The sequence below is a fragment of the Astyanax mexicanus genome, chromosome 13, assembly GCF_023375975.1.
Source record: "Astyanax mexicanus isolate ESR-SI-001 chromosome 13, AstMex3_surface, whole genome shotgun sequence".
Lineage (NCBI taxonomy): Eukaryota > Metazoa > Chordata > Actinopteri > Characiformes > Acestrorhamphidae > Astyanax > Astyanax mexicanus.
In genome coordinates, this window is record NC_064420.1 from 47,173,264 (window position 1) to 47,201,053 (window position 27,790).

Here is a 27,790-nt window from a genome sequence, read left to right on the forward strand (position 1 = left end):
TAAAATACTAAAATACTGTAAATGTAAAAGTTGGAAAAAAAAAGTATCAGCTCAAGCTTTTTACTCTTTAAGTAAAAGTGTTTAAAAAAGTACTGGATTCAAATCTACTTAAAATATAAAAGTAAAAGTAATATAAGATTTAAATAATAAAGCCATTAAGAACAAAAGCTTAGGCCACGCCCACAGAGTCCTATAGTGCACTACGCCCCCTCCCCCCCAAAAAACACATTTTACTAACATTTTTCTAAAAGCCTTAATGACTATAATGTTCTATTATTAAAAGGCTAATGTTGATAATATAATTTGACGGGATGCACTAGGCTGTTCCCTAGTGTTTCAGCTGCATATATGCCCCATTGTAAATTAATGTATTTATTTTAGTAGAATGTAAATATATTATATATATATTTAAGAAGCTTAGTTGGACTGGAGTTTGTCTGGAGTTCTCTTCAGTCTCTGCACGCATCGGGAGTTCGCTGGTTCGAATCCCAGTCATGCAGCTTGCCATCAGCTGCCGGAGCCCTGAGAGAGCACAATTGGCCTTGCTCTCTCTGGGTGGGTACAGTAGATGGCGCTCTCTCTTTTCCCTCATCACTCCCAAGGGTGATGTCGATCAGCACAAGGCTGCGTCTGTGAGCTGAAGTATCGGAACCGAGTCGCTGCGCTTTTCTTTGAGTGCGCTGTGATGCTACTCAGCAGCAGTTCAAAAAGAGGCGGAGTCTAACTTCATATGTATCAGAGGAGACATGTGCTAGTCTTCACCCTCGATCATCTTCATACTAGGCTACATACGTCTGCTATGTTCTTGCTGGGGTGTGCAGGTGTGGTAGATCACAGTATAAACCAATAGGGAGTCGGAATGGTATATGTTTATACTTCTCTACATCCAATCACAATCAGATTCACTCTATCTGGATAAAGGAGAGATTTATCTGGATAGGGGTTTTATTCTTGAACAAGTTGACAAAAACGAAATACGAGTAACAAGGTAATTTTTTTTTAAACGTAAGGAGTAGGAAGATCAGATAATGACTAATTACTAAAGAAAAGTATAGATAACCATTTTTTCTACTTAAGTAAGTGGGAAAAAAACATTTATACTCCATTAATTGACACCTATAGTCCAATTTAATTGGATTAAAATGTGCAACTGTTTAAAAAACGCCCATAAAATCCAGATCCAGTGTAATTACACACAAACACTGATTTATAAAAGAAAGAAGAAAGAATTACTCACAGGACACAGTAAATCAGCGGAATGCATATGCTTGATTTTAATGACACTACCATCTTCAGGTATTCACATATAACCATGTAAATGTCACCCATTATTCCATTACTACCGCATGACTAGGTTGAGAGGTGTTGCAAAAAAATTAAGCTGAAAATAAAAACAATATAAATAAAACATCCATATAAAAATACTCTTTCACAAAATATATTCTCTTACCAATTATTTTCAGTGTAAATTCAAATTTGTCTGGGAATATCACTATTCCAGGTCAAATTAAGCTTGTAATCAGTAGTTCCCTTGTTTTCTCCAGTGTCCCACCAAATGTGATTCTCCAGACTAGCAGCAAATAAAAGGGAAATCGCTCACGGAAAGCAATTCGTTAGTAAAACTGATTTACTCTTTAAAATAAAGGTGCTACAATGGGTTCTTTGAGGGATGCCATAGAACAGAGTTCATGAAATCTGGACGTTGAATCCAGTTTCTAGCCCTGGATTTATTTTCTAGTTCTTACTGAAAGTTAATGGAAGAATTATAAACAAAATATTCACCATGTAGTGTCACACCTACCAGGAATCACAAGTCAAAGAATGGACACTGGATTCATGGTCCAGATTTGAAGACCTCTACCATAGAATTACCATTTGTTGCCATTTTTGGTCTCATAAAGAACCATTTTATCATGGTGGAGATCTTTAGTGATGCTTGAAAGTTTGTAAAACCTATAAAAATATAAATATTTCTGCATGAATTTGCTTTAAAATGTTAAAAAAAACATAGGTAAGAAGAACCAATTAAAACAAACAAATTACACCAAAAATATTATACTTTTTTTAATTTAGTTACTAAGGAAATGACCCAATATAACACAAGTAAGTGCCAAAAGTACATTAAACTTTTTAAACGATTTTGAAAAAGGTGTTTTTTAAATCAGTGGGATGATAAACAGGGTTTAGAGGATGGGCCCTGTCTAATCTGTGACACATGGTGGTGGTAGTATCATAGTTTGGGGCTGTTTTGCTGCATCTGGGCCAACAAAAAAACACTGTTGGAACAGTAAATTAGTAAATTGTTGGTAAAAAGTAAATTTGTCTGTGAGCTGAAGCTCAAGAGAACGTGGGTCATGCAGCAAGACAATGACCCTAAGCAAAGAAGTGGTTCTACCAATGAATGAGCAGATAGCATAAAGAATCTGCCCAGAATCAGCCATTCAGAATTGACCCGACTGTGGTTAATACTTGGCAACCGTGTTGTTGGCACATGAAGAACTTAGCTTAAATGTAAACCAAGCAATTGGGCCAGAATTGGGCCTAGATACAAACCTAAGCCAAGCCAAGAAATTGCATTGGTAATTTTTGTTATCTGAGTGGTTAAAAAAGTATAAATTTAATGTTTTGGAATGAGGCTGAGTCAAAGTCTTGACCTTTATCCAATAGAAATGTTGTGGGAGGGGCTAAAGCAGCAGTTCAGTGGAGGATGGGCAGAACTAATCAATAATTATTGATTACTTAAAAGAGAACACAAAATACTGAAAAAAATCATGTATTTTTTTTACCTATTACAGATATGTAATATTGAATAATTTTCCTTAAGCCAGTCTAATTTGTGTCTAACATTTGTTTCATTTGGTTATATATATATGTACTTTTAGAACTTGGATGAATTAAATTTTATTAAAGTTTTTAGCTCATTTTTAAGCAGAAATAATTAAATTTCTAAAGGGTTTACAAACTTTTATGCACCAAAAATGGTTCTTCTACTGCAGATATCTACTAATCTGGACCATGAATTAAATCCCAATCCCTTTACTTTGTGATCCTTGTTGGTTGCAACACTACATGGCCAAACAAATACCTTGTTTTTCAGACTATAAGGCGCACTTCAAATCCTTTAATTTTCCCAAAAATCGACGGTGTATGAATTCTACCAGTCGGGTATTAAGGAGCAGTAAAGCTACTCTGCTGAAGTACAGCGTTATAACGGTGAGTTTTCTTTTAGTGAAGTTTCTCCAGCACTAAGGCTAGGTGCAGCAGCATTAACATTAGTCGCTAACCACAGCGCTAGCTCTCTTGCCGTTCAGAGGTGAGCATATTAGATTGTATCTGCTGGTTTACAGTATTAAAACAAGCTACGTGAGACGAACCGCTAGCTGAAAGCACAGTTAGCAGCTAATGCTAATGCTGCTGCACCCAGCCTTATAGTGATGGAGAAACTTTACTAAAAGAAAACTCACCCTTAAAACTCACAAAATATTGGAAATCGTAGCTTACTGTAGACAAACAGAAGCGCATTACTCACACAAATAAACAGTTTTTAGCAGAAAAATCTGTGTAGATTAACATCCAGCACTCGTTTGACTTTAAAAGAAAATGTTTTGTTTTTTTAAGAATTACAGTTTTGTTTGCTTAGGCGCTTCCCCCAGCTTCCAAATTAGGAGGGAAACATGGCGACACTCGATGTAGCATCCTTACTAGTGTCGCTTAATCCAGTGCGCCTTATAGTCTGAAAAATATGGTACATTACATCTTTTAAAAGTTCTGAAGGACTATTTCAGGCACTATTTCATATGTTAAAAGACTTTCATAAGTCTCTTGATTGGTTTTTACTGGTTCTAAAAGTGGTTCTTAGTTGGCATCGCTCTCAGACACTTTTGTAGCATCTTTATTTTACTTTATTTTAAAGAGTGTAGACATGCAATGCTACAACAGGCCACCTCTGTATTTCTGGAATACACTATACTGTATCTCAGTAAGCTTTTTTTTCAGGTTCCAGTGTGAATCTACGTACTGTCAACGTTTGAAGACATGCAAGGCTCCACTCACTACAGTATTTCGTACAGTAAGCCATCAAAGGCGTGACAAACGACAGTAGCTTGCTTAATTAATAAATAAATAAAAGTCGTCCTTTAAATGAAACGTCAGCGTCCCCGTCCAGGGAGGCTTATCGTGTAATGTCCCACAAAGTCAAGGTGCACACACCTATCATTATCAGTCTAACATCGATCCAGGGTGGAGAAAAGTCTAGTAGCTTAGACACATTTCAGACAGCTCCAGACTCGCCCGAGCTGCGCCGACGCCGCGGGCCTAATAAGGTCAGCAGAGCCTGATGAAGACGTGAAGAGCGCTGGATCCAGGATGGATTGGACTTTAGAAGGAATGGACAACATTGTGTCTGGCAATTTCAGAGCAAATGTCATAGGTTTTATCCATTATATAGACACTTTCAAGTCTACTGGACCAGTACTGGCCAACAGAATCTACCCAGTAATGTCCAGCAGATGGTGGTCCATGGTTGTACTCTCCATTGTAATAAAAAGTCCCTATTGCTTCAGTTGCGTACTCTGCTGGATTTTTTTTTCTGGTGTCTTTCCAAGAAGAAAGTCCAGGTTTCTCCAAAAAGAAGAAGAAGATCCAGTTTTCTTAATCCACAAGTTCCAGAGGTCCATTGATATGTTTTATTCCATTGTTTTAAGTCATTTAAAATTCTGCTACATACCTTCCCATTAGAGTACAGCACGTCTAAAAAGCCCACTTCCACTGTTTTGTCCCATTCTGCTGTCAGTTCAAACTCTACTTGATAGATCAACCAATGCATGGTCCAAAGCCACTGTTGCATAGTGTTCAGCAGGTCTAGAAAGGCCAATTTCAATGGTTCGTTCCATTTACAGTCAGTTTAAAGTCCACAAGATGCCTCATTCAGTCCAGCAGATCTAGTAGGGCTACGTTCACTGCTTTGTCCAAAGTCAAGCAAGTCCAAAACCATTGCCTTTGCGTTTTTCTCCATTGCATAGTCATTTTAAAGTCTGCTAGATGCTTTCATCAGTGTAAAACACAGACATTATTGAGTCCAGCAAGTCCAGAAATGTTATTTTAGCTGTTTTTCACAGTTTAGAGTCAATTAAAAGTCTGCAAATGCCTCATTGAGTCCAGTAGATCCACAAAGGCCACTTCCACTGTTTTGTACAATTCTACAGTCAGTTTAAAGTCAACTCAATGCTTTTTTCAATGAAAAGCCTTAACACTGGATTTCCTCCATTGCATAGTCCTTTTCAAGTCTGGTAAATCCAATGTTCATCAATGTAAAGCACCTTTACTGTTACTTGTTTCCTCCACTAAATGCTTTTTTTTCCAATGGAAAGCCTAAACATTACTGAATCCAGCAGGTCCAGAACCACTATCATTGATTTTCTCCAATGCATAGTGCTTTTCAAGTCTAGAAGATGCTATTTCTAATGTAAAACACAGACCTTATTGAGTCTAGCAGGTTCAGAAATGTCATTTTAACTGTTTCGACCCAATCTAATGTCAGTTTTAAGTCAACTAAATGCCTTTTCCCAATGTAAAGCCTTAACATTATTTAATCCAGCAGGTCCAGAACCACTGTGATTGATATTCTCCAATGCATAGTCCATTTTAAGTCTGCTAGATGCTTTCTCCAGTGTAAAGTAAAGACCTTATTGAGTCCAGCAGGTCCAAAAATTTAATTTTAATTGTTTTGTCCCATTCTACAGTCAGTTAAAAGTCAACTAAATGCTTTTTCCCAATGTAAAGCCATAACACTACTGAATCCAGCAGGTATAGAACCATTGTCATTGCTTTTCTCTATTGCTTAGTCCTTTTAATGACGGCTAGATGCTTTTGCCAGCGTAAAACACCAACATTATTGAGGCCAGCAGATCCAGAAATGTCATTTTATTTGTGTTTTTTTCCCTCATTCTAGAGTCTGTGTAAAGTCTAGAGTCACTAGTTGCCTCATTGAGTCCAGCAGGTCCAAAAAGGCCACTTTGACTGTTTTAAAGCAATCTAAGGCCTTCTCCAATGTAAAGCATTGACCACATTGAGTGGTTTGTCACTGCTTTGTCCCATTCTACAACAATGTAAAGCCTTAACACTATTGAATCCAGTGGATCCAGAACCATTGTCGTTGATTTTCTCCATTGCGTAGTCCTTTTCAAGTCTGGTAGATCCAACGCTCATTGATGTAAAGCACTTTTACTGCTTGTTTCCCATTCGATAGCCATTTTTAACATCTGATAGATGTGTTCCCAGTGTACAGCACCAAATCTCTGAGGTCCAGCAAGTGCAATAAGTCCAAAATTTGTGTATTTTAGTAGTGTATTCATAGTCAGTCATAGAGTCTGGACACTTTGTCCTCCATTGTAAAACAAGACTGCACTGACGGTGTCGAGCGTAGGAGTCCAGCAAAAGCTCAGGACTACTGAAGATATTTTTGTTTCGTTTTCTAATCATTCTCAGGTCTGCTGGACACTTTCTCCAGTGTATAGCACTTGACGCTCATGGTTACATCCCATAAGGAGGCACTGTGCAAAAAAGACAACAGCAATTACATCTCAATTCAGGTCCTGGAACGCTGCATCCTGGAACGAACTCACTGAACCGCCGCACGCCGAGGCGGCCAATCCCAGCAATAACCCTCATTTACAGGTATACACCTCTGTCCGCTCGCTGCAGGTGTTGCATTTGACGTAGCAGCACCACAGGAACTTGCAGTTGCACTGCCACACCCGCGAGTACTGGTGCGTGTTGTAGCCTCGGCCGCAGCACATCAGGTCGCAGCCGCCGGCGTGGTGGGTCAGGGTCTTGTTGCAGACTCGGCCGTGGGTGCCCACGCTGCCCGTGATGGGGTCCGGCTCGCAGTAGCTGGGCGACTTCTCGATGTAGACCAGGTCCGTGTCCATGGGCTTGCGGTAGGAGAAGGGTTTCTTGATCTTCAGGAAGGTTGGACGCTTGTTGCGGCTGGCCTTCACCGGCTCCACGTGCACCGCCTGAGAGTACTTCTCTTTGAGGAGGTAGCCGAGCTCGCGGAACTTGGGTAACGTCGTCCAGCAGGTTTTGGTGGTGCACGAGCCGGAAACGCCGTGGCACTTACACTCCAGACGCATGTTCCTCTCCAGAACCTGGACAGAGGGAGAGATTGTAGATCATCAATTGGTCATTTTAGGAAAAAAGTTCAGAGTTCAAGAGTTAAGCACCATTTCTGATATATGAACAAAAGTATTAGGACACCTGCTCTCTTTTATTAAGTATCTTCTCAATTTTCCTGCTTTTGTTGGACATCATGGACACAGGTACAGAACATTGCATAGTTAAAAGTAGGAGTAGCCGATATGACCCTAAAACTAATATCACTATAAAATAAATAAAATTTTATTCTATTGTTGCATACAATATGGAATGGCACACCCCTAACTGAGATATAATAAAAAATACAAGAATTTTATCAGATTTGTAACAGAAGTCAATGATCCAGAATGTCATGATACTAATAATAATGCACTCCAAATATCTCCATCCATACATATTCAGGATTAAAGTAAAATAAATGATACTGGACAAATATATATATATATATAGATTATATAGGGGCTGCACACTGAAACACCTGGTTTTAGAGCACAATAATTGATTGTGGTGACGGTCAGTTCTGGTGGAAACAGGAGAGTTGAGGTGCACATTGAATTCTGCCGTGATTTGATCAGCCGTGGTTTTATGTTTTTTGGATACAATCCGGGTTAGCACCCGAACATCCCTTTCAGACAGCTTCCTCTTACAGCGTCCACAGTTAATCCTGTTGGATGTGGTTGGTCCTTCTTGGTGGTATCTCACTGACATTACCCTGGATACCGTGGCTCTTGATACATCACAAAGACTTGCTGTCTTGGTCACAGATGCTCCAGCAAGACCAACAATTTGTCCTCTTTTGAACTCTGGTATGTCTCCCATAATTTTGTGTGCATTGTAATATTTAGAGCAGAACTGTGCTCTTACCCTGCTAACTGAACCTTCACACTCTGCTCTTACTGGTGCAATAATGTGCAATTAATGAAGATTGGCCACCAGGCTGCTCCAATGTAGCCATGAAACCTCCCACACTAAAATGACAGGTGTTTCAGTTTCATTGTCCAACCCCTGTATATTGCATAGTTAAAAGTATGGGTGGGCAATATGGCCCTAAAATAGTATCACAATATTTCATTGTATTTTTTTGATAATGATACTCTTGGCGAAATGACAAAACATTAAGTAAAACTAAATTATATTATTGCATATGATATGATATGGCACATCCCTAACTGAGATATTTAAAGAAATGCAATAATTTGATCAGATTTGTAACAGAAGTCATAATCCAGAATGATCAGTCATGATACTAATAATAATGCTCTCCAAATAGCAAAGAGCATCAAAACAATTATAATGATGAAACTGGCACTCATCAGGACCTCAGGATTCTTCAAGCCAATTTTAGAAGATTGAAATTTGACTAGCTAAATCTTCTATATATATAAAACACCTTCTAAATACCTTAAAATACCTTATTCTATACTATGTAAATTGGGCAAAAATTGTGTAACTTTTCTTCTAAAATCAAGGTATAAAGAGAGTTTATCCTGCTTTTGTTGGAGTAACTGCCTCTACTGTTCAAAGAAGGCTTTCTACTGGATGGTGACTCCCCCAACTCATCCTTTTCCAAAAGTATTGGATGGAGCTCCATTATTCCAGAGAACACCTTTCTCCACTGATCCACAGCTCAATACTGTGGTTGAATGGCAAAAAACAATACTAAACAATACTTTGAGGTACAACCACACACACATACATACAGTACAGGCCAAAAGTTTGGACACACCTTCTCATTTTCAATGCGTTTTCTTTATTTTCATGACTATTTACATTGTAGATTCTCACTGAAGCATCAAAACTATGAATGAACACATGTGGAGTTTTATGTACTTAATAAAAAATGAGCTGAACCTCCACAGTCACCGGACCTGAACCCAATCCAGATGGTTTGGGGTGAGCTGGAGCACAGAGTGAAGAAGACAAAGAGCCAACAAGTGCTAATAAACACCTCTGGGAACTCCTTCCTTTAAGTTTGTTGGAAAACTTTTCATTTCAGGTGGCCACCTCTTTTAGAGAAGCTCATTGAGAGAATGATGCCAAGAGTGTGCAAAGCAGTAATCAGAGCAAAGGGGGGCTATTTTGAAGAAACTAGAATATAAAACATGTTTTTTTAGTTATTTCACCTTTTTTGTTAAGTACATAAAACTCCACATGTGTTCATTCATAGTTTTGATGCTTCAGTGAGAATCTACAATGTAAATAGTCATGAAAATAAAAGAAAACGCATTTAAAAAGAGAAGGTGTGTCCAAACTTTTGGCCTGTACTCTACACACACACAGCCTGACACCTGATCCGCATGCTGTGTGTACACTATAGACAGAGTTACTCCATCAGTCACACTGCATTCATTCATGGAGAAAGTGAACTTCTCCTGACGTGGAGATAAGTTGAGGGGCACCTTGCTGGTGATCCACCTTCACCTGATCTCATTTGGTGTCAGATTGCAGATCTTCTCCAGCGTTAAGCATGTTTATATTGTTAGTACACACTCGTATTTACAGGTGCATCTAAAAGAATATATAAGAATATAATTGAAAAGTTACTTTATTTCAGTAATTAGTAATAAAGTACAGAGTGATCTATTTTAAGTGTTTATTTCTTTTATTATTGATGATTTTGGCTTAGAACCAATGAAAACCCAAAAATCAGTGTCTCAGAAAATTAGAATATTATATAACTAAGACCAATTGGTACTTTTGTCAGTGTGGGCCGTGTGCCAAGTCCTGCTGGAAAATGAAAAATCCGCATCTCCATAAAAAGTAGTTGTCAGTAGCAGAGGGAAGCATGAAGTTCTGCACTGACTTAAGACTTGATAATAAAACACAGTGGATCAACACCAGCAGATGTTGAGACATGTCTCTCCAAACCATCACTGATTGGTGGAAACTTCACACTAGATCTCGAGCAGTTTGGACTGTGTGTCTCTCCACTCTTCCTCCAGACTCTGCTCCCTTGATTTCTTTTAAATGAAATGTAAAATTTACTGATGATCAGTGATGGTTTGGAGAGACATGTCATCTTCTGACGGAGATGCGAATTTCATTTTCCAGCAGGAAAATGAAGGTTTTGATGGTCTTTGCGGTGACTGCACTTGAAGATACTTTTCTTTACTTAGTTGAGTAGTTCTTGCTTTTCATAATATAGATTAGAGCATTACTCAAATATTCTATTATCTCAAACACATAAAGAGACAAGAAATTCAAGTAATTAACTCTTGATGAGTTCAGCACAGCTGTTAACTGAAAGTCTGAATTCCAGGTGACTCTACTTCAAAAATCCAGCTAAGATGTGACAAACTTTGTTTTGTCGCTTTTGTAGTATTAATCTACAATGCAGAACATTTTAAAATAATGAAAAAACACTGAATTTAATGTGTGTCCAAACTTTTGGCTGGTACAGTATACTTAAAAATATTTTTTTAAATACTTGCTTTGAAATTTAATGCATCACATTTTCCAGTGTACCAACAGTTCAGTGAGATACTACTAGATACATCTAGCTAGGTCTGTTACAGAATCAGACTGTATTTGTTCCTCTGACATTTTCTTCTTTCTTTCATCAGCATGATAGCAATACTGGGTATTAGATTTCCATTATCACTATTTTTTCATGTCAGTACACTCATGACTATACGCCAAACTGGCAGTTCCAGGCTTTTATCTGTCAGGTAAATGATGAACACACTGTGATAACACATCACGGAGAAAGAGCAGTTCCGTTAAAGCGCTGCGCTCCTCGAAAATGTCATTCTAAAAGTCAATCTGCAAAACAAGCCCGGCCGTATTGTCAGCCTGGCACAAAGTTCCTCTCTTTTCCCCACACCAATCAAATGGCCTTTTCGGAGCCACTTATCCGTTAACAGCCTTTGTTATCTCCTGTTCAGCGGTGGGCAACGATAGCTGGGATCTTACCCAATGTCATTACACCGGCCAGCATAAATTACGAGTCGGGAGGGGAGCCTTCCCAACAGAGGCCTCTTTTAGCAGCCTGGAGACAAAACCGCTCAGATAGAATGAACCTGGAAGCGAAGTCGGTACACTAAGAGGCAATTCTGCCATTTAGATAAGCCAGCGTGAATTCAGCTATCGGCCAAGAGGGGGAAAAACGTCCGCTGTGAATCGGCCGGGTGAGCGAGGGGACGTCTCTCTCCGGCCATGAATCGCCTCTCTGTGACAGAGAGAGGAACACGCCAGACACAAAGATGGAGACCGCTTTTCCTCCTCATTAAACCCAACCGGGAGCTCAGAGGGGGGTCAAGAACATAGTCTTTTCTAAAGGGTTTGAGCTATAAAATTGATTTTATTCACTTTTAAACCCTCCACACCTCTGCAGGGGTCGGCAATTAAGTTTGGCTGCGGGCCAGACATTTTCCAAGCCATTACGTGGTGGCCACAAAAAACAAATAATCTGTTTTGTAAAATGAAGTGTAATGGGATGGAGTGCTACAGACTAGTAGCTCTCCAGCCCAGAGGGTTGTTGAACTAAATTGCAGAACAGTTCATCTCAAAGCAGGTAAACCCAAGAAGAAAGGACGGGTAGTGAATTGGGACATGGCCGGGAAAAAGCGCCTTTATAAAAAGATAAGGAGCACAAGAACGGGCGGAAAAATGAGAACGGACACTAAAGTCACGCTGAGCGCGACAGAGAGAGAGACAGGGGAGGAACGTAAACAAAAGCTCGCCAGAGAACAATTTTATTTTATTTAAATAAATAGAACATTACATATTAAACACACACACACTGTGCTAGTTCTGGAAAGAAGATTAAACCACTGAATAAAACACAGATTTTTTAATAAAGACATTTTAAAAGGGGGGCTTATTCTGGCCGTGGAGCTAGAGAGGGAGAACAAGACCCTCTAAGGCCATCACAACCCCATCCAGAGAGGCAAGAATCAAGATAGGTAACACTGTGGCCTGAATATTTTAAGAACACTCCAGGTCTGGTTCATTGCGCACCTGACTCTCAAAGGGAATGGAAAGTGATGAACTGATTGGTTTATTTCACATTACGCCCAAAATGAACCACACCCGTGATAAATTAAGAGAATTTGTACATGCCCTTTGGATGCTTTGAGCCGCTCAAGGTGTACTTTTCCTGACGTTACGATAGCAAAGCCACACTGACACACCCTAAATCAAGCTACACAGCTGATGGCTCACCTATAGGTCACTAAAAAAAGAACCCCATTTAGTACAGTATGATGTTGTTCCGATTGGTTGCTCATAAGACTTTTCCTCTACTGGATACGTCCAGGTAGCTGCGCCGTTAAAATAGCAATCTGCCAAAGTCAGAGCGCACCTGGCTCTTAAAGGGAATGATAAGTGACCAATAACGCTGATTGGTTTATGTCACATTCTTTTGCGTGTTTTGAGGTGTACTTATCCCATCGTTACGATAGCAAAAACCCACTGACACACCCTAAATCAAGCTGCACGGTGCACAGTTGATGACTCACCTATAGATCACTAAAATAGGGTTCCATGTGGTACAGTATGATGTTGTTCCGATTGGTTGCTCGTAAGACTTTTCCTCTACTGGATACGTCCAGGTAGCTGCGCCATTAAAATATCAATCTTAAAGGGATTGAATCTTAAAGGCTCTTAAAGGGAATGATAAGTGACCAATAACGCTGATTGGTTTATGTCACATTCGTTTGCGTGTTTTGAGCCGTGTAAGGTGTACTTTTCCCGTCGTTACGATAGCAAAGACACACCTTCACGCTCTAAATCAAGTTGCACAGTGCACAGTTGGTGGCTCGCCCTTCTAGTTTGCTAAAATAGAGCCCCATGTGGTACAGTATGATGTTGTTCTGATTGGTTGCTCATAAGACTTTTCCTCTACTGGATACGTCCAGGTAGCTGCGCCGTTAAAATAGCAATCTGCCAAAGGGAATGATAAGTGACCAATAACGCTGATTGGTTTATGTCACATTCTTTTGCATGCTTTGAGCCGCGCAAGGTGTACTTATCCCATCGTTACGATAGCGAAAACACACTGACACGTCCTAATTCAAGCTGTTGGCTCGCCTATAGGTCTCTTAAATAGGGTTCCATGTGGTACAATATGATGTTGTTCTGATTGGTTGCTCATAAAACGTGCGAGCTGTTGTGAACTGCAGGAGATGTTATTTAGTTATTAAGTCATTAAGTTGGTGAGATGTGTTCTCCTGTCAGTTTCCAGCGCCTAAAGTTGTCAGAAAACTAAAGCCGGCCCGAGGCCTCGGGGTTCACTTGATCTGCCGGTGACGAGAAGAATGCGTGTTTTTTTGGTGCGCCGGCACGACAGCGGGCTTTTATCACGACGATTCGGGCTGGAGATTTAGCTGCAGATATTAACTCGCACCACATCAAAGGCAGCTGGAGGTGTGGAGCACTTTCAGATGCAGGTGAAAGTGAAAAACGCATTTAATAGCGCAAAAAAAAAGAAAAAAAAGAGAAACGCTCCTCAAAAACAAAAACAGGGCGTCAGAGATGAAACATGTTGCCTTTCTCTGAGCAGCAGATGAAGAGATGTGGTCTATAGGGGATCGCGGTGTGAGTCAGTGGCGTAAACTGAGCAGAACATGGGGGAGCGCAGGCTTTTGTGCAGATCCAGTCTGTTTGCCATTCTCTGATCTAGTTTGTAATCAAACTCTGCCACTTAAACTGCTCTTACCCCAAAAAGCTTCCCATTATTGCGCTGCCAGCTCAGTCTTGGCCCCAGCGCCAGCCTGTTGACGAGCGGGCACCGCCGCGCCAACTCCGCTGACTCCCTTCGGCCTCGCTGACTTGTTTCTAAACCACTCACTTGAACCGAATTAGGCCAAAGCCATCATTTAGAGGCCAATAAGGGATAAGCAAATATATATACAATATAATATAATGATATAATGATAATAATGCAATAATTAACTAACAGCAGTGCACAGCGCAATAAGCTGTAATTATACAATACCAGTCAAAGGTTTTAATACTTCAGTTTCTGAGGCTGGTAACTATGGTGATAAACTTATCCTGTGCAACAGAGAAAACTCTTGCTCTTCCTTTCCTGGGGCGGTCCTGATGAGAGCCAGTTTCATCATCATCATCTGATGGTCTTTTTTTCAACTGCACTTGAGCATACTTTCAAAATCCTTAAAAATTCTTCTCTTCCAATTGACTGACCTTAAAGTCGTTTTTTTTTTTCTTTACTTAGTTGAGTAGTAGTTTCTAATCTGAATTAGAACATTACTCAAATAGGGCTATTCACTGTATACCAACTCTACCAAATCCAGCCAATATGTGCAAAGCTGTAATTTAATCATAAAATATAAAACATATACTGGTTTGTATAACACTTTTTTTTTATTTTTATTAATCTCTTTGTCAGTCCTGACGTTGTCAGTCTGCCTGCTCTGGACTCAACAAACACTCCAATTCCCAGCATGCACTCACACCAGACCTTCCTGACACTGCTGATCAAATGACGCTACGGCGTTCATGCTCTCCCAGCTTCTGATTGCTCTCACCTGGTCTTTTCTATATAAATACCCCTATTATTCCTTAGCTCCTTACCCAATATTGAATCTAGCTCTCTAACTCTTTCACTAAGCATTGATTTTGTTTGTTTCCGATTGTTACCAACCTTTTTTTCTTTTTATTTTTCTTGCTCACTCTGGTATGTTGTTTATTATTGCTACCATTTTGATTCTCACCTTGTCTGTCCCCTTTGTTAATAAATTGTTTGATTGGTATCTGCATGTGTCTGTCCGTTTGGCCTGCGTTTGACTCTTTTATCTTCTTTTTATCTTAATTTCTTATCAATTAAACCTCAAGTTTTATTTCTATCTGTTTTTAATCTTTTATTCACTGTGAATAAAATGATTAAATGTAGTTATTATTTTTATTTTTCGTGTCAATCCCTGCCCTCAATGTACTTCCGATAATAAAAATTAATAATAATAAAAAAAGGTTGATTGATTGATTGATTAACATACTGCTGTCCCAAAACATTTGGCATGCGGTGTAATGGATTCAAATGCCGCCAGTAACACAGTCTGACTATAAAAGCTGTTAAACAGAAGCAGACGTTCCAATTTCAGTACCGTACCTTTCGTCCCACTTCGTTGTTGTGGAGGTTCATGAGTGTCCTGGCGCTCTGCTTGATTTCTCGAGCGTCCACGAACACTTTGGAGAAGCCAAGGCCGTAGCGGATGTCGGCGGAGCAGCCCCCCCACTTCCAGCCGTCCCCCCGGCCGTGAAAACCCTGTTTCTCCTTATCACAGCTGCACTCGCTCAGGTTGCCCTGCGTACACGCCGCCGTGATGGCGTGAGCCACCCCTGCTGCGATGATGGCGTAGGTGAAGGCTGCCTCTTTACTTCCTGTTGGACAAAAAAGCTGCTTTATTAATAGAGAATATGGAGCATATCGTTGCTGTCCTATGAAAAACACTTATCTCCATTTTTGTCGATTTTTAGTTTAATACATAATTTGAACAGACTAACTGTCCCTTACACTCTGCCAAAATTTCTTGATGAACGGACCAATAGAAACTCTTCAAAATGACCTGAAATAAACTCTTTTTACTTTGACTTCCATTGAAAGTTTACAAGGTTTTTTCTCTCTCCTGTAAAGAGTTCAGAAATCAATATTTGGTGGAATAACCCTGTTTTTTAATCACAGTTAAAATCATGCATCTTGGCATCATGTTCTCCTCCACCAGTCTTACACACTGCTTTTGGATAACTTCATGCTGCTTTACTCCTGGTGCAAATTCAAGCAGTTCAGTTTGGTGGTTGATTATATTCCAGAGGTTTTCAATTTGGTAAAATCAAAGAAACTCATCATTTTTAAGTAGTTGCTTATTTTTTTTGCCAGAGCTGTAAATGAAAGAAGCTGGAGTTAGACGTTTGTCTGGAGTCTCTGCACAGATCATCTTCTTATACTAGGCTGTGATGACAATATAAACCAATAAACCAGTATAAACCAATAGTTTTGTTCATAGTTATAACAGTCACTCCAAAGGGTGATGTCGATCAGCACAAGGCTGCGTCTGTGAGCTGATGTATCGGAACCGAGTCGCTGCGCTTTTCTTTGAGTGCGCTGTGATGCTACTCAGCAGCAGTTCAAAAAGAGGCGGAGTCTGACTTCACATATATCGGAGGAGGCATGTGCTAGTCTTAACCCTCGATCATCTTCATACTAGGCTACATACGTCTGCTATGTTCTTGCTGGGGTGTGCAGGTGTGATGGATCACAGTATAAACCAATAGGGAGTCGGAATGGTATATGTTTCTACTTCTCTACATCCAATCACAATCAGATTCACTCTATCTGGATAATGGAGAGATTTATCTGGATAGGCGTTTTATTGAACGATGAGGAGCCGGAATTAAAAAACGAGCTGTAAAGAGGGAGCTGTCTGGATGAATAAATGAATGAATGAGAGTGAGGAGAAGCTATTGATTGGTTTATGGGTTGGACACACTTACATCCTGAGGTTATCACACATCTAGCCTTTCATAAATCATTTACACACGCTGGAGTGTTTGCATTATCGGCATATAGATAGCAGCTGACTGGGATGAGGGGCTGAATCTGACAGGCTGGACAGCTCAAGTCCTAAATCATGAACTACAGTAGATAATGCTGCTGAAAAACCTCAGCTCTCAGGTTTATGGGAAATATTTGAGAATATACCACAATCGTGAGGACTATACTCAGTCTCTGACCAACTTAAAGACCCTGTTGCATCAGTACTTATCTTATTTTCATTATTATTTGAATATATTGTCGCTGTCCTATGAAAAACACTTGTCTCCATTTTTGTCGATTTTTATTTTATTACATAATTTGAACAGACAATCTGTCCCTTACACTCTGCCAAAATTTCTTGATGAACGGACCAATAGAAACTCTTCAAAATGACCTGAAATAAACTCTTTTTACAATGACTTCCATTGAAAGTTTAGAAGTTTTTTTCTCTTTCCTGTAAAGTTGCTGTTTTGGAAATAAGTGTTTTTCATTGGACAGTGACGATATAAACTTTTAGAAGAATGAGAAAAACTTGTAGTCATTTTGGAGCATTTCTATTGGTGCATTTATCATGAAATTCTAATACAATATACTAGTGCATCTCAAAAAAATATATATATCATTGAAAATGACTTTATTTCAGTAATTCAGTTCAAAATGTGAAACTCATATATTATATAGGTATATTACACACAGAGTGATCTATTTTAAGCGTTTATTTCTTTTATTGTTGATGATTATGAAGCTTACAGCCAATGAAAACCAAAAATCAGTGGCTCTTTGAAAATTTGAATATTATATAACTAAGACCAATTGGTACTTTTGGCAGTGTGGGCAGTGTGCCAAGTCCTGCTGGAAAATGAAATGACATCCGCACATACATAAAAGTTGTCAGTAGCAGACGGAAGCATGAAGTGCTGTAAGACTTTAGACTTGATAATAAAACACGGTGGATCAACACCAGCAGATGACATGTCTCTCCAAACCATCACTGATCATCAGTAAATTTTACATTTCATTTAAAGGAAATCAAGTGAGCAGAGTCTGGAGGAAGAGTGGAGAGACACACAGTCCAAACTGCTCGAGATCTAGTGTGAAGTTTCCACCAATCAGTGATGGTTTTGGTCCACAAATGTTTGGAGATCTCATAATCATCAACAATAAAAGACATAAACACTTAAAATAGATCCCTCTGTGTGTTTAATACATCTATATAATATATAAGTTTCACATTTTAAACTGAATTACTGAAATAAAGTAACTTTTCAATGATATTCTAATGCAACTGTATAAAGAACAAATGCCAGGTTCACATTTTTATGTCAAAGAGTGAAAAATGGACAAAAGAGGATAAACAAGCTAAACTACTTTGTGAAAAGTATTCGTTCACCCATTTAATTCACTAAACTCAGATGTTCCTGAATCACTTCCATGTTGGTGTGTCTTGAAACATGCAAAAGGCTTGTACTAATTCTCTGAATTAATTATGGGTGTGTTTAATTTTGATTGTAACGTGTAATAAACCAATCAGAGTATCACATGCCATTCCCTTTAAGAGCCAGGCATGCTCTGACCTTGGTGGATTGCTATTTTAACAGCGCAGCTACCTAGACGTGTCCAACAATTCTCAGTAGAGGAAACTGACCTGCTTGTTCATTCTGTTTATTGTTGATTTAAAAGTATGCTTTGCTGCCAACAGGCATGTGCAATGTGTGTGTAACAAGCCGAAATGTACGTACATTGGGGATGCACCAGTATTGACAATTCACTGCCAAGATAGCAATGAACAATATAACTGGTGACTTCAGTCTAGGTTGTATTTAGTCAGTGGTGCACCTATGTTTTCTGTTGCCAAGATAGCAATACCTCCACACTCATCAGCGTAGATATATTCACAAGCACTCAAGCACTATTTATAGTTGCTATTTATACGACACAGGCAGAAGGTGTGAAAATAGACTATTGGTGGGGTGTAAGATAGCAATGAGCATCGCAACGCACCTTGCACAGGGTGTAAGATTGGGCAACAAGTGTTAATAAAAAGCTTTAGCATGAAGTTTCGGTTTTATACATCTTTTTTTTTATACATTTTGTGGTTACAAAGCAGAAATCTGATTATTGTCTGACTCGTGTAAACTCAGATTTCTCCCATCATCTGATTACCCAAGCTGATTAAAATGCATTGATCAGATTTCTGACAAACTCCGCTGTTCTGCAGGCAGGATGATGGGATGATTGAGTACGTGTAGGCACACACTCTGTCACTGATGTTGATTCTTGAGGAGGAAATGCACTAATTTGTCTCCCTCTTTTATTTTGAGTTAAATACCTTGTAACTCATACCCGTGGAAAGAGCATGCTATCCGTCAGTGCCAGCGACACAGATAAGATGGCACAAAAAGATGGTGAATGGCTCTCTCAGGAGACCGCGTTCAGGAAAGTGGAGTGATTAACATTGACACTTTTTCCTCCTAACCCGCCGTGTTAAACTCGATACAGCCCTGCAAACCGGAGCCTGGCACAGCTGACATAACACAGCTTCACAGGGAGCGATAAACCAGCCAGAAACAACTGTGTCCCTTTCAGATTGTGTTGCTGGCGTGCAAAAACCTTGTATCTCTAAAGTGGTAACTTTACAAGAAAAAGAAAGAACATTCCTAGCTTTCTAACCTCTATTGATTAAGCCTCATCTAGGAAAGTACAGCATAAATAAATATAGTCTATTCCAGGGGTGTCCAAACTTTTTTTGTTGGGGGCCACACTCCGTAATAAAACAAATAATGAAATATACCACTTTAAATAATACTTTTTCCTGATTACTTTCATTTACACACTATTTTACTTGACTAAATATCTTTATATTTGACAGTGTTGTGTAAACTAAGATTTTTCAAATTGATCTTTCATTTCATGATGTCTCTTAATATTAAACTCCTTAATTACGGCAACTTTTAGACTCTTTGGCTCATTTTGCTGCACTAGAAATGCGCACTCTCTCTGCTTTTAGACTCTTTGGCCCGTTTGTCTGCGCTAGAAATGCGCACCCTCTCCGCTTTTAGACTCTTTGGCCCGTTTTTCTGCGCTAGAAATGCGCACCCTCTCCACTTTTAGACTCTTTGGCTCAATTTTCTGCACTAGAAATGAGCACTCTCTCTGCTTTTAGACTCTTTGGCCCGTTTGTCTGCGCTACAAATGCGCACTCTCTCCACTTTTAGACTCTTTGGCTCAATTTTCTGCACTAGAAATGAGCACTCTCTCTGCTTTTAGACTCTTTGGCCCGTTTGTCTGCGCTACAAATGCGCACTCTCTCCGCTTTTAGACTCTTTGCCCCGTTTTTCTGCGCTAGAAATGCGCACCCTCTCCGCTTTTAGACTCTTTGGTCCGTTTCTGACACCTAGCGTTCAAACTTTGAATCTCACATTATAAAAACCTGCTTAACAGCGGGCCAACTTTCATTCTATTTCTAAAATACCTCGCGGGCCGCTCCAAAAAAGGAAACGGGCCGCAAATGGCCCGCGGGCCGTAGTTTGGACACCCCTGGTCTAGGGTTAATCCCTGTCTGTGAAACTAAACCTATTTACAGTACAAATGTTTTTGGACACTCTGCTAATGAATGCATTTATCATATTACTTCAGGTCACACCTATTGCTGACTCAAAGCTTATCTAGTCCCTGTTTTTTTAAATGTTTAAAGAGATCTCACCAGCTCTATTCTTGCCTGTTTCAATCCCTTTTAGAATAAGCCGTTTAAGTGCTCTGTCACTTTTATGCAAATACGCTGTTGCTGGCCACGCCCCATGTATATGCTGAGCGTTTATCACACATTAGTTTTAGCTTGTGCTACAGTAAATGGCAAAATATTAACAAGCTAGTTCATGCGTAACTGCGATAGAAGCACACACACAGTAGGGATAGATCCACCCCTCAGAAGAAGTCTGCTGGCCAATTCTGCTGTGTACTATGACCGAAATGGCGGAACTTTAACTAAAAGATCTAGTAGTGTCATTTTGCTTACAGTTAATAAGAGGCGTATTTGCAAGGGAGCTAGCTTGATAGCTAGCATAGCCTTAGCTTCATAATAAAATTAAAGAAGCAAATCATATCATTATCATACCGAAAATGATACTAAATCTGACTGTGTTTGGAGGAAACTAATCACAGTAATGTAATGAGGAAGGCTCTGGATCTTCTACTACTTTTATTTTGTATTAAGCTCTGGCGCTCTGATTGGGCACGCACCTCCATGTGCTTTCATGACCATGAGTACCAAGCATGCATTCACATCATCCTGCAGACATCTCAGGCATGCGGGGAAAGAAGTCTGAGCTGAACCGGTCAATCACTTCCTCAACTATTCAAGTCAGATTAACCCGTCTCATCGCTCTGAGCCCTGAGAACTTTCAGATCTGGCTTATCTATCAGTGTATAACCAATCGGTGGCCAACGAATCATTGGCCAGCGAATCAGTGTACAGCAAATTAATACTAAGTGAACCAGTGGCCAGCGAATCAGTTGCCAGTGAATGTGTGTACAGTGAATCAGTAGGCAGCAAATCAGTGTAAAAAAAACAGTTTACAGCAAATCAGTGATCATCAAATCAGTGAATAGCAAATCAGTGGCCTGTAAATCAGTGGCCAGTGAATCAGTGGCCAGTGAATCAGTGGCCAGCACATCAGTGTATAGTGAATCAGTGGCCAGCACATCAGTGTACAGTGAATCAGTGGCCAGCACATCAGTGTACAGTGAATCAGTGGCCAGTGAATCAGTGGCCAGCACATCAGTGTACAGTGAATCAGTGGCCAGTGAATCAGTGGCCAGCACATCAGTGTACAGTGAATCAGTGGCCAGTGAATAAGTGGCCAGCACATCAATGTACAGTGAATCAGTGGCCAGTGAATCAGTGGCCAGCACATCAGTGTACAGTGAATCAGTGGCCAGTGAATAAGTGGCCAGCACATCAATGTACAGTGAATCAGTGGCCAGTGAATCAGTGGCCAGCACATCAGTGGCCAGCACATCAGTGTACAGTGAATCAGTGGCCAGTGAATCAGTGGCCAGCACATCAGTGGCCAGCACATCAGTGTACAGTGAATCAGTGGCCAGCACATCAGTGTACAGTGAATCAGTGGCCAGTGAATAAGTGGCCAGCACATCAATGTACAGTGAATCAGTGGCCAGTGAATCAGTGGCCAGCACATCAGTGTACAGTGAATCAGTGGCCAGTGAATCAGTGGCCAGCACATCAGTGGCCAGCACATCAGTGTACAGTGAATCAGTGGCCAGCACATCAGTGTACAGTGAATCAGTGGCCAGTGAATCAGTGGCCAGCACATCAGTGGCCAGCACATCAGTGTACAGTGAATCAGTGGCCAGCACATCAGTGTACAGTGAATCAGTGGCCAGTGAATCAGTGGCCAGCACATCAGTGTACAGTGAATCAGTGGCCAGTGAATCAGTGGCCAGCACATCAGTGGCCAGCACATCAGTGTACAGTGAATCAGTGGCCAGTGAATCAGTGGCCAGCACATCAGTGTACAGTGAATCAGTGGCCAGTGAATCAGTGGCCAGCACATCAGTGTACAGTGAATCAGTGGCCAGTGAATCAGTGGCCAGCACATCAGTGTACAGTGAATCAGTGGCCAGTGAATCAGTGGCCAGCACATCAGTGGCCAGCACATCAGTGTACAGTGAATCAGTGTACAGTGAATCAGTGGCCAGTGAATCAGTGGCCAGCACATCAGTGTACAGTGAATCAGTGGCCAGCACATCAGTGTACAGTGAATCAGTGGTCAGAGAATCAGTGCATCAGTGTACAGTGAATCAGTGGCCAGTGAATCAGTGCACAGTGAATCAGTGCACAGTGAATCAGTGGCCAGCAAATCAGTGGCCATTAAATCAGTGGACAGTGAATCAATGTACAGGAAATCAGTAGCCAGCGAATCAGTGGAAAGTGAATCAATGTACAGCGAATCAGTTGCCAGCAAATCAATGGCCAGTGAATCAGTGCACAGTGAATCAGTGGTCAGCGAATTACTGTACAGCGAATCAGTGATCAGTGAATCAGTGCACAGCAAATCAATCGCCAACGAATTAGTGGCCAGTGAATCAGTGTACAGTGAATCAGTGGACAGTGACTCAATGTACAGCGAATCAGTTGGCAGCAAATCAATGGTCAGTGAATCAATGAATCAGTATACAGTGAATCAGTGGCCAGCAAATCAGTGTCCAGCGAATCAGTGTAAAGCAAGTGAGTATACAGCGAATAATTGGCCAGTGAACGAGTACAAAGTGAATCAGTGGCTTGCGAATTAGTGTTCAGCGAATCAGTGTGCTGTGATTCAGTGGCCAGTTAATGAGTGTACAGAGTATCAGTGGCCAGTGAATCAGTGGCCAGTGAATCAGTTATCAGCGAATCAATAGCCAGCCAATCTTTAGGAGTGTTACATTGCACACTTAGCAGCATGCCCAGCCCAGAGTTTACAGTTTCCCTGCAGTAATTACCATTTAAATCTACTATGGTAAAGTTTGGTAGTGTGTTTGGTAAAGTTGTGTAACCTACCCACTTTCAGCTCCTTCCCAAACACGGTTCTTTCTCCCAGTGCGGAGCAGTTCCAGCGCCCATGCTTAAACTGGAACTGGCACTCGTTGATGCCCATCTGTGCCCCCTCTCCGATCACGATGATGGCATCAGGGCGGCTCTGGCAGATGATCCTCTGCCGGGGGGCCAGGCCGGGGATCTTGTTGCAGATGATGCTCGCTCCCAGAGCTATGACCGAGGAGAAGCCCCTGAAAAGTGAGCAGATCCAGGAACAGTTCAGTAAAGACAATAAATAGGTGCTGATGTTGGATGATGGGTTCTAAGACACGACAGATCACAAAGAAACACAATATATCAGACTAGTAGCTCTCCAGCCCAGAGGTTTGTTGAACCCAATGGAAAAAAAATAAATGATGCTAGTAAAAGCTATTGTACATCTTTCTAAAGACATACAATAAGAGCCCAAACTACAAGACCCATTTAGAGAGAGCACGGTCAATTGTGTGAGCTCTCTCTCTGACTCCGGCTGCTGATGCCAAAGCAGCATGACCCATAACACAACCTCACAATCCTCAGGCTATAGTGTCAGTGTCTTAGTCTGCTGAGCCAATCAGAGCCCTCAAAACAATTCTCAGTTCACTCTTACTGACACTGCAGGCATTTAGATGCATGCATAGCCTTTTTGTTTAACCACCAAAGAAAAGCACTGTCAATATAATAGGATGCTCTGGAGCCTGCAGCCAGTACCTCAGAAGATTTAGCAGACTTTTAGCTGCAAAAATTAGTTTTAAGTTATTTCTATTTCTATGTTCCTATGTACATTATTATCACAGGAAAGACTATTAGAGCAGATAGAGCAATTATTAAGACCTGTTTACTCAATTTACAATTTTAAATGAAGTGGACTAGATGCTGTAATTATGCCTAAAACCTGTCAATAGTGAGGACAATGCAGGTTTAATCCATTTTGTAGACTTATTTTTAAGGATTTTTAAGTATTAAGACCCTTATACTCATTTTACATTTCTAAATTAAATGGAGTACATGATGTAATTAAGCCTGTTAAAAGTAACTCAAAGTAAGGGACTTTTTTGTAGACTTTTATCTGCTAAAAGTAGTTTTAAGTGGGTGAAACACACATTTCTATTTCTATGTTTCTAAATAAAACATTATTATCACAGGAAAGACTATCAGAGCAGATATAGCTTATGCTAATTTATGCCATAGCAATTGAGCCCTTCCAATGAATCAACATATATATATATATCAGTCAAGCATGTGAATAAAGCATGTTTCAGTTTTTAATGTTACAAAAGGCCCAAATAAAAAAAAGAAAGTAAATGATTGATTTATAGATTGTTATTTATTGTAAGAGCTCAATTGAGGTCCACATAAAAAATAAAGCCTAAATTTATTTAAATGTGTATTTCACCCATTAAATAATAATAATAATAATAATAAGTCTACGGAAATTGTTTTTTACACCTCTTAGGCTGCTTTTATCAGTCTGACAGTCTGTATAAGAAAAGTAGCACACCTTCATTTTATACATTAGCAATTGAAATCCACATAAAAGCATTTTTTAAACAAATTATGAAGCGTAAATCAGTTTAAACTTGCACTTTACCCACTTAAAACCACTTTTAGCAGAGAAAGTCTATGCATATCATGTTTATCATGTCTTTTAAGTTAACACCTGTATTCCAAACATATAATAATACATATATAATATGTTTCACAAAGAAGGTTTTAATATTTCTAAGTAATTTCCCACACCTTTAGCTAGACAGTGATGTCAAACAATGACTGAGCTGATTTCTGTTGATTTGTATCTGATAATAGTAGTTTTAAGGTGGTGTAATATGTGTTTAAACTGATTTAGGCTCTGTCTCGATTGTTTTATGTCAACATCAGCTGCTACAGTATTGAATAAAAATGCAGGTCTATTTTTACAGCCTTTCATGTGGTTTAAGGGGTTTAAAATGAGAGATTTATACATCTTTAAAAGCAAAAAGGTGATTTATATAGATGCCATTGTTCTTATTTATACTGGCAGCTGGTAGAAGCAGAAATATATGTAAAAATTACAGCGAATAATGTTTTAGATCTGCTAAAAGTAGCTCAAAGTGAGGGAAATGCAGACAAGTGGTAGCAGCAGACATATATGCAAAAAAATACAAAAATTATGATTTCTATCTGCTAAAAAGTAGTTTTAAGTGGGATTAAGCATCATGTTTTGTCTGGAGAAATGTTTTATTTCTATATGTTTTATTTATATAGTAATTTTATGACTCATTTGATCTAATATAGACATATTTTTAAGTATTAAGTCCATTATACACATTTCTATTAAACACACATTTCTAGTTTAAGTGGGGTAGATGCTGTAATTAAGCCTAAAACCTGTAAAAAGTGGCTAAAAGTAAAGGAAATGTAGATTTAATCTTTATATAGAATTATTTTTAAGTATTAAGAACTTTAAACACAATTTATCATTCTAAATTAAGTGGATTAGATGCTGTTATTAAGCCTAAAATGACAAAAAGTGGCTTGAATTGAGGAAAATGCAGGTTTTAAACTCATTTGATCTTCTTATAGATTTTAGAATATAACAGTATTTAAAAGAATTAAGTCCTGTATTTCTAAGTATGTTTAAGTAATAAGACCCTTATACACAATTAAGTGGAGTAGATGCTGTAATTAAGCCTGAGACCTGTTAAAAGTAGCTCAAAGTAAAAGAAGCAGACATGTGTGGGGACAAATTATGAGAAATAATGATTTTGATCTCCTAAAAGTAGTTTTAAGTGGAATCAAGTGTCATGATTTGTCTGGAGAAATGTTTTATTTCTATATGTTTTAATTGTATAGTAATTTTATGAAATAAAAGTAGCTTGAATTGAGAAAAATGTGGTTTAAGCTTCATATAGATTTCAGAATATAGCAGTATTTTTATACTTCTATATTATACATAAGAATATAGAAGTATTTTTAAGTAATAAGTCCTTTACACACATTTCTATGATACATATATTTCTAATTTTAGTGGAGTAGATGCTGTAATTAAGCCTAAAACTTGTCAAAAGTAAGGAAAATGCAGGTTCAATCTATATTAAGACTTATTTTAAGTATGTTTAAGTATTAAGACCTTTTAAACACAATTGATATTTCTAAATTTAGTGGATCAGATGCTGTAATTAAGTGTAAAAACCTGTTAAAAGTGGCTAAAAATGAGGGAAATGCAAGTTCAATCTATTTGCAGCCTTATTTTTAAGTATGTGTAGGTATTAAGACCCTTATACACAAATTATATTTCTAAATAAAGTGGAGTAGATGCTGTAATTAAGCCTAAAATCTATCAAAAGTAACTCAATGTGAGGGAAATGCAGGTTCATTCTATATTAAGACTTATTTTTAAATATGTTTAAGTATTAAGACCCTTAAACACAATTTACGTTTCTAAAGTAAGTGGAGTAGATGCTGTAATTAAGTGTAAAGACCTGTTAAAAGTGGCTAAAAGTGAGGGAATGCAGGTTCAATCTATTTGCAGACTTATTTTTAAGTATGTTTAAGAATTAAAACCCTTAAACACAATTTATATTTCTAAATTCAGTGGAGTAGATGCTGTAATTAAGTCTAAAACTTGTTAAAAAGTAGCTCAAGGTGAGGGAAATGGAGGTTCAATCTATTTGTAGACTTATTTTTAAGTATGTTTAAGTATTAAGACCCTTAAACACAATTTATATTTCTAAATTCAGTGGAGTAGATGCTGTAATTAGTGTAAAAACTTGTTAAAAGTGGCTCCAAGTGAAGGGAATGCAGGTTTAAACCAATTTAATCATTAAGACAGATTTTAATCTTTTGATTTTTAGGCATTAAACATATTTCATTTAATATTTTTGGTCTAGTTTATCTAGAAGCTGTAATTTAAACCTGTTTAAAAGTAGTTGAGAGAAATGAAAATTAGGAGAAGCACAGGTAGGAACTCACCCAATCTTCAGGTAGATGATTCCCACACACAGCAGAATTCGGAATATCCACAGACGAGTTCTTCTGCTCATGGTGAAAGTGTGTGTGAGTGTGTGTGTGTGTGTGTGTGTGTGGTAGCTGTGTTGAGTCACTGAGCTTCCTGAGCTCCTTCAGGATGTAAACACGCCGACTGATCTCGCATGGTGCCACAGGGAGATGGGCATGAAGCACAGTGATCACACTGATCTCCAGCTGCTTGCTGAACGCTGAATGCTGAGTGCTGAGTGCTGACTGCCTGCTGTGCCGTTGTCTTCACCCTCAGCTGCTCTCAGCAGGGGCGTGGACTCGCACCACAGCTCCTCATTCCAGCCCACTGGAAGAACCGGCCCAGGTTTTCCCTGTGCTCCACGCTCTGACACACCTGAGCCAGGTAAGCTGCAGGTGCTGCACACTGCTGATCGAGTGTGTTACTGCATTACTACATGTGTATCATACCGACCTTACACTGCAAGACCTGGAGAAGACCCTGAAGATTACACACTTTTATACACGTTTAAAATCTAACAAAATCTATATTTCTAAATTCAGTGCAGTAGATGCTGTGATTAAGCCTAAAACCTGTTAAAAGAGCGGGA

At 39.3% G+C, this 27,790-nt stretch overlaps 1 protein-coding gene across 1 annotated transcript; it reads right to left on the reverse strand.

The window, feature by feature from the left end:
* Positions 1–1,250: 1,250 nt before the first annotated feature.
* On the reverse strand, positions 1,251–27,461 carry LOC103046044 (protein Wnt-7a). Its single transcript, XM_022676785.2, has 4 exons — positions 27,177–27,461; positions 23,211–23,437; positions 15,227–15,498; positions 1,251–7,148 (listed from the first exon to the last, which is right to left on the reverse strand). The coding sequence occupies exons 1-4, from the start codon at positions 27,245–27,247 to the stop codon at positions 6,666–6,668; spliced, it is 1,053 nt and encodes a 350-aa protein (XP_022532506.2). The 5' UTR covers positions 27,248–27,461; the 3' UTR covers positions 1,251–6,665.
* Between the last annotated feature and the right edge of the window lie 329 nt (positions 27,462–27,790).

Coding starts and splice junctions, on each gene's coding strand:
- LOC103046044 (XM_022676785.2), bottom strand. CDS start 27,247: ATGAGCAGAAGAACTCGTCTGTGGATATTCCGAATTCTGCTGTGTGTG. Junction 23,438..27,176: donor ATCATCTACCTGAAGATTGG/GTGAGTTCCTAC, acceptor CTCACTTTTCAG/GGGCTTCTCCTCGGTCATAG. Junction 15,499..23,210: donor TGGGAAGGAGCTGAAAGTGG/GTAGGTTACACA, acceptor TTTGTCCAACAG/GAAGTAAAGAGGCAGCCTTC.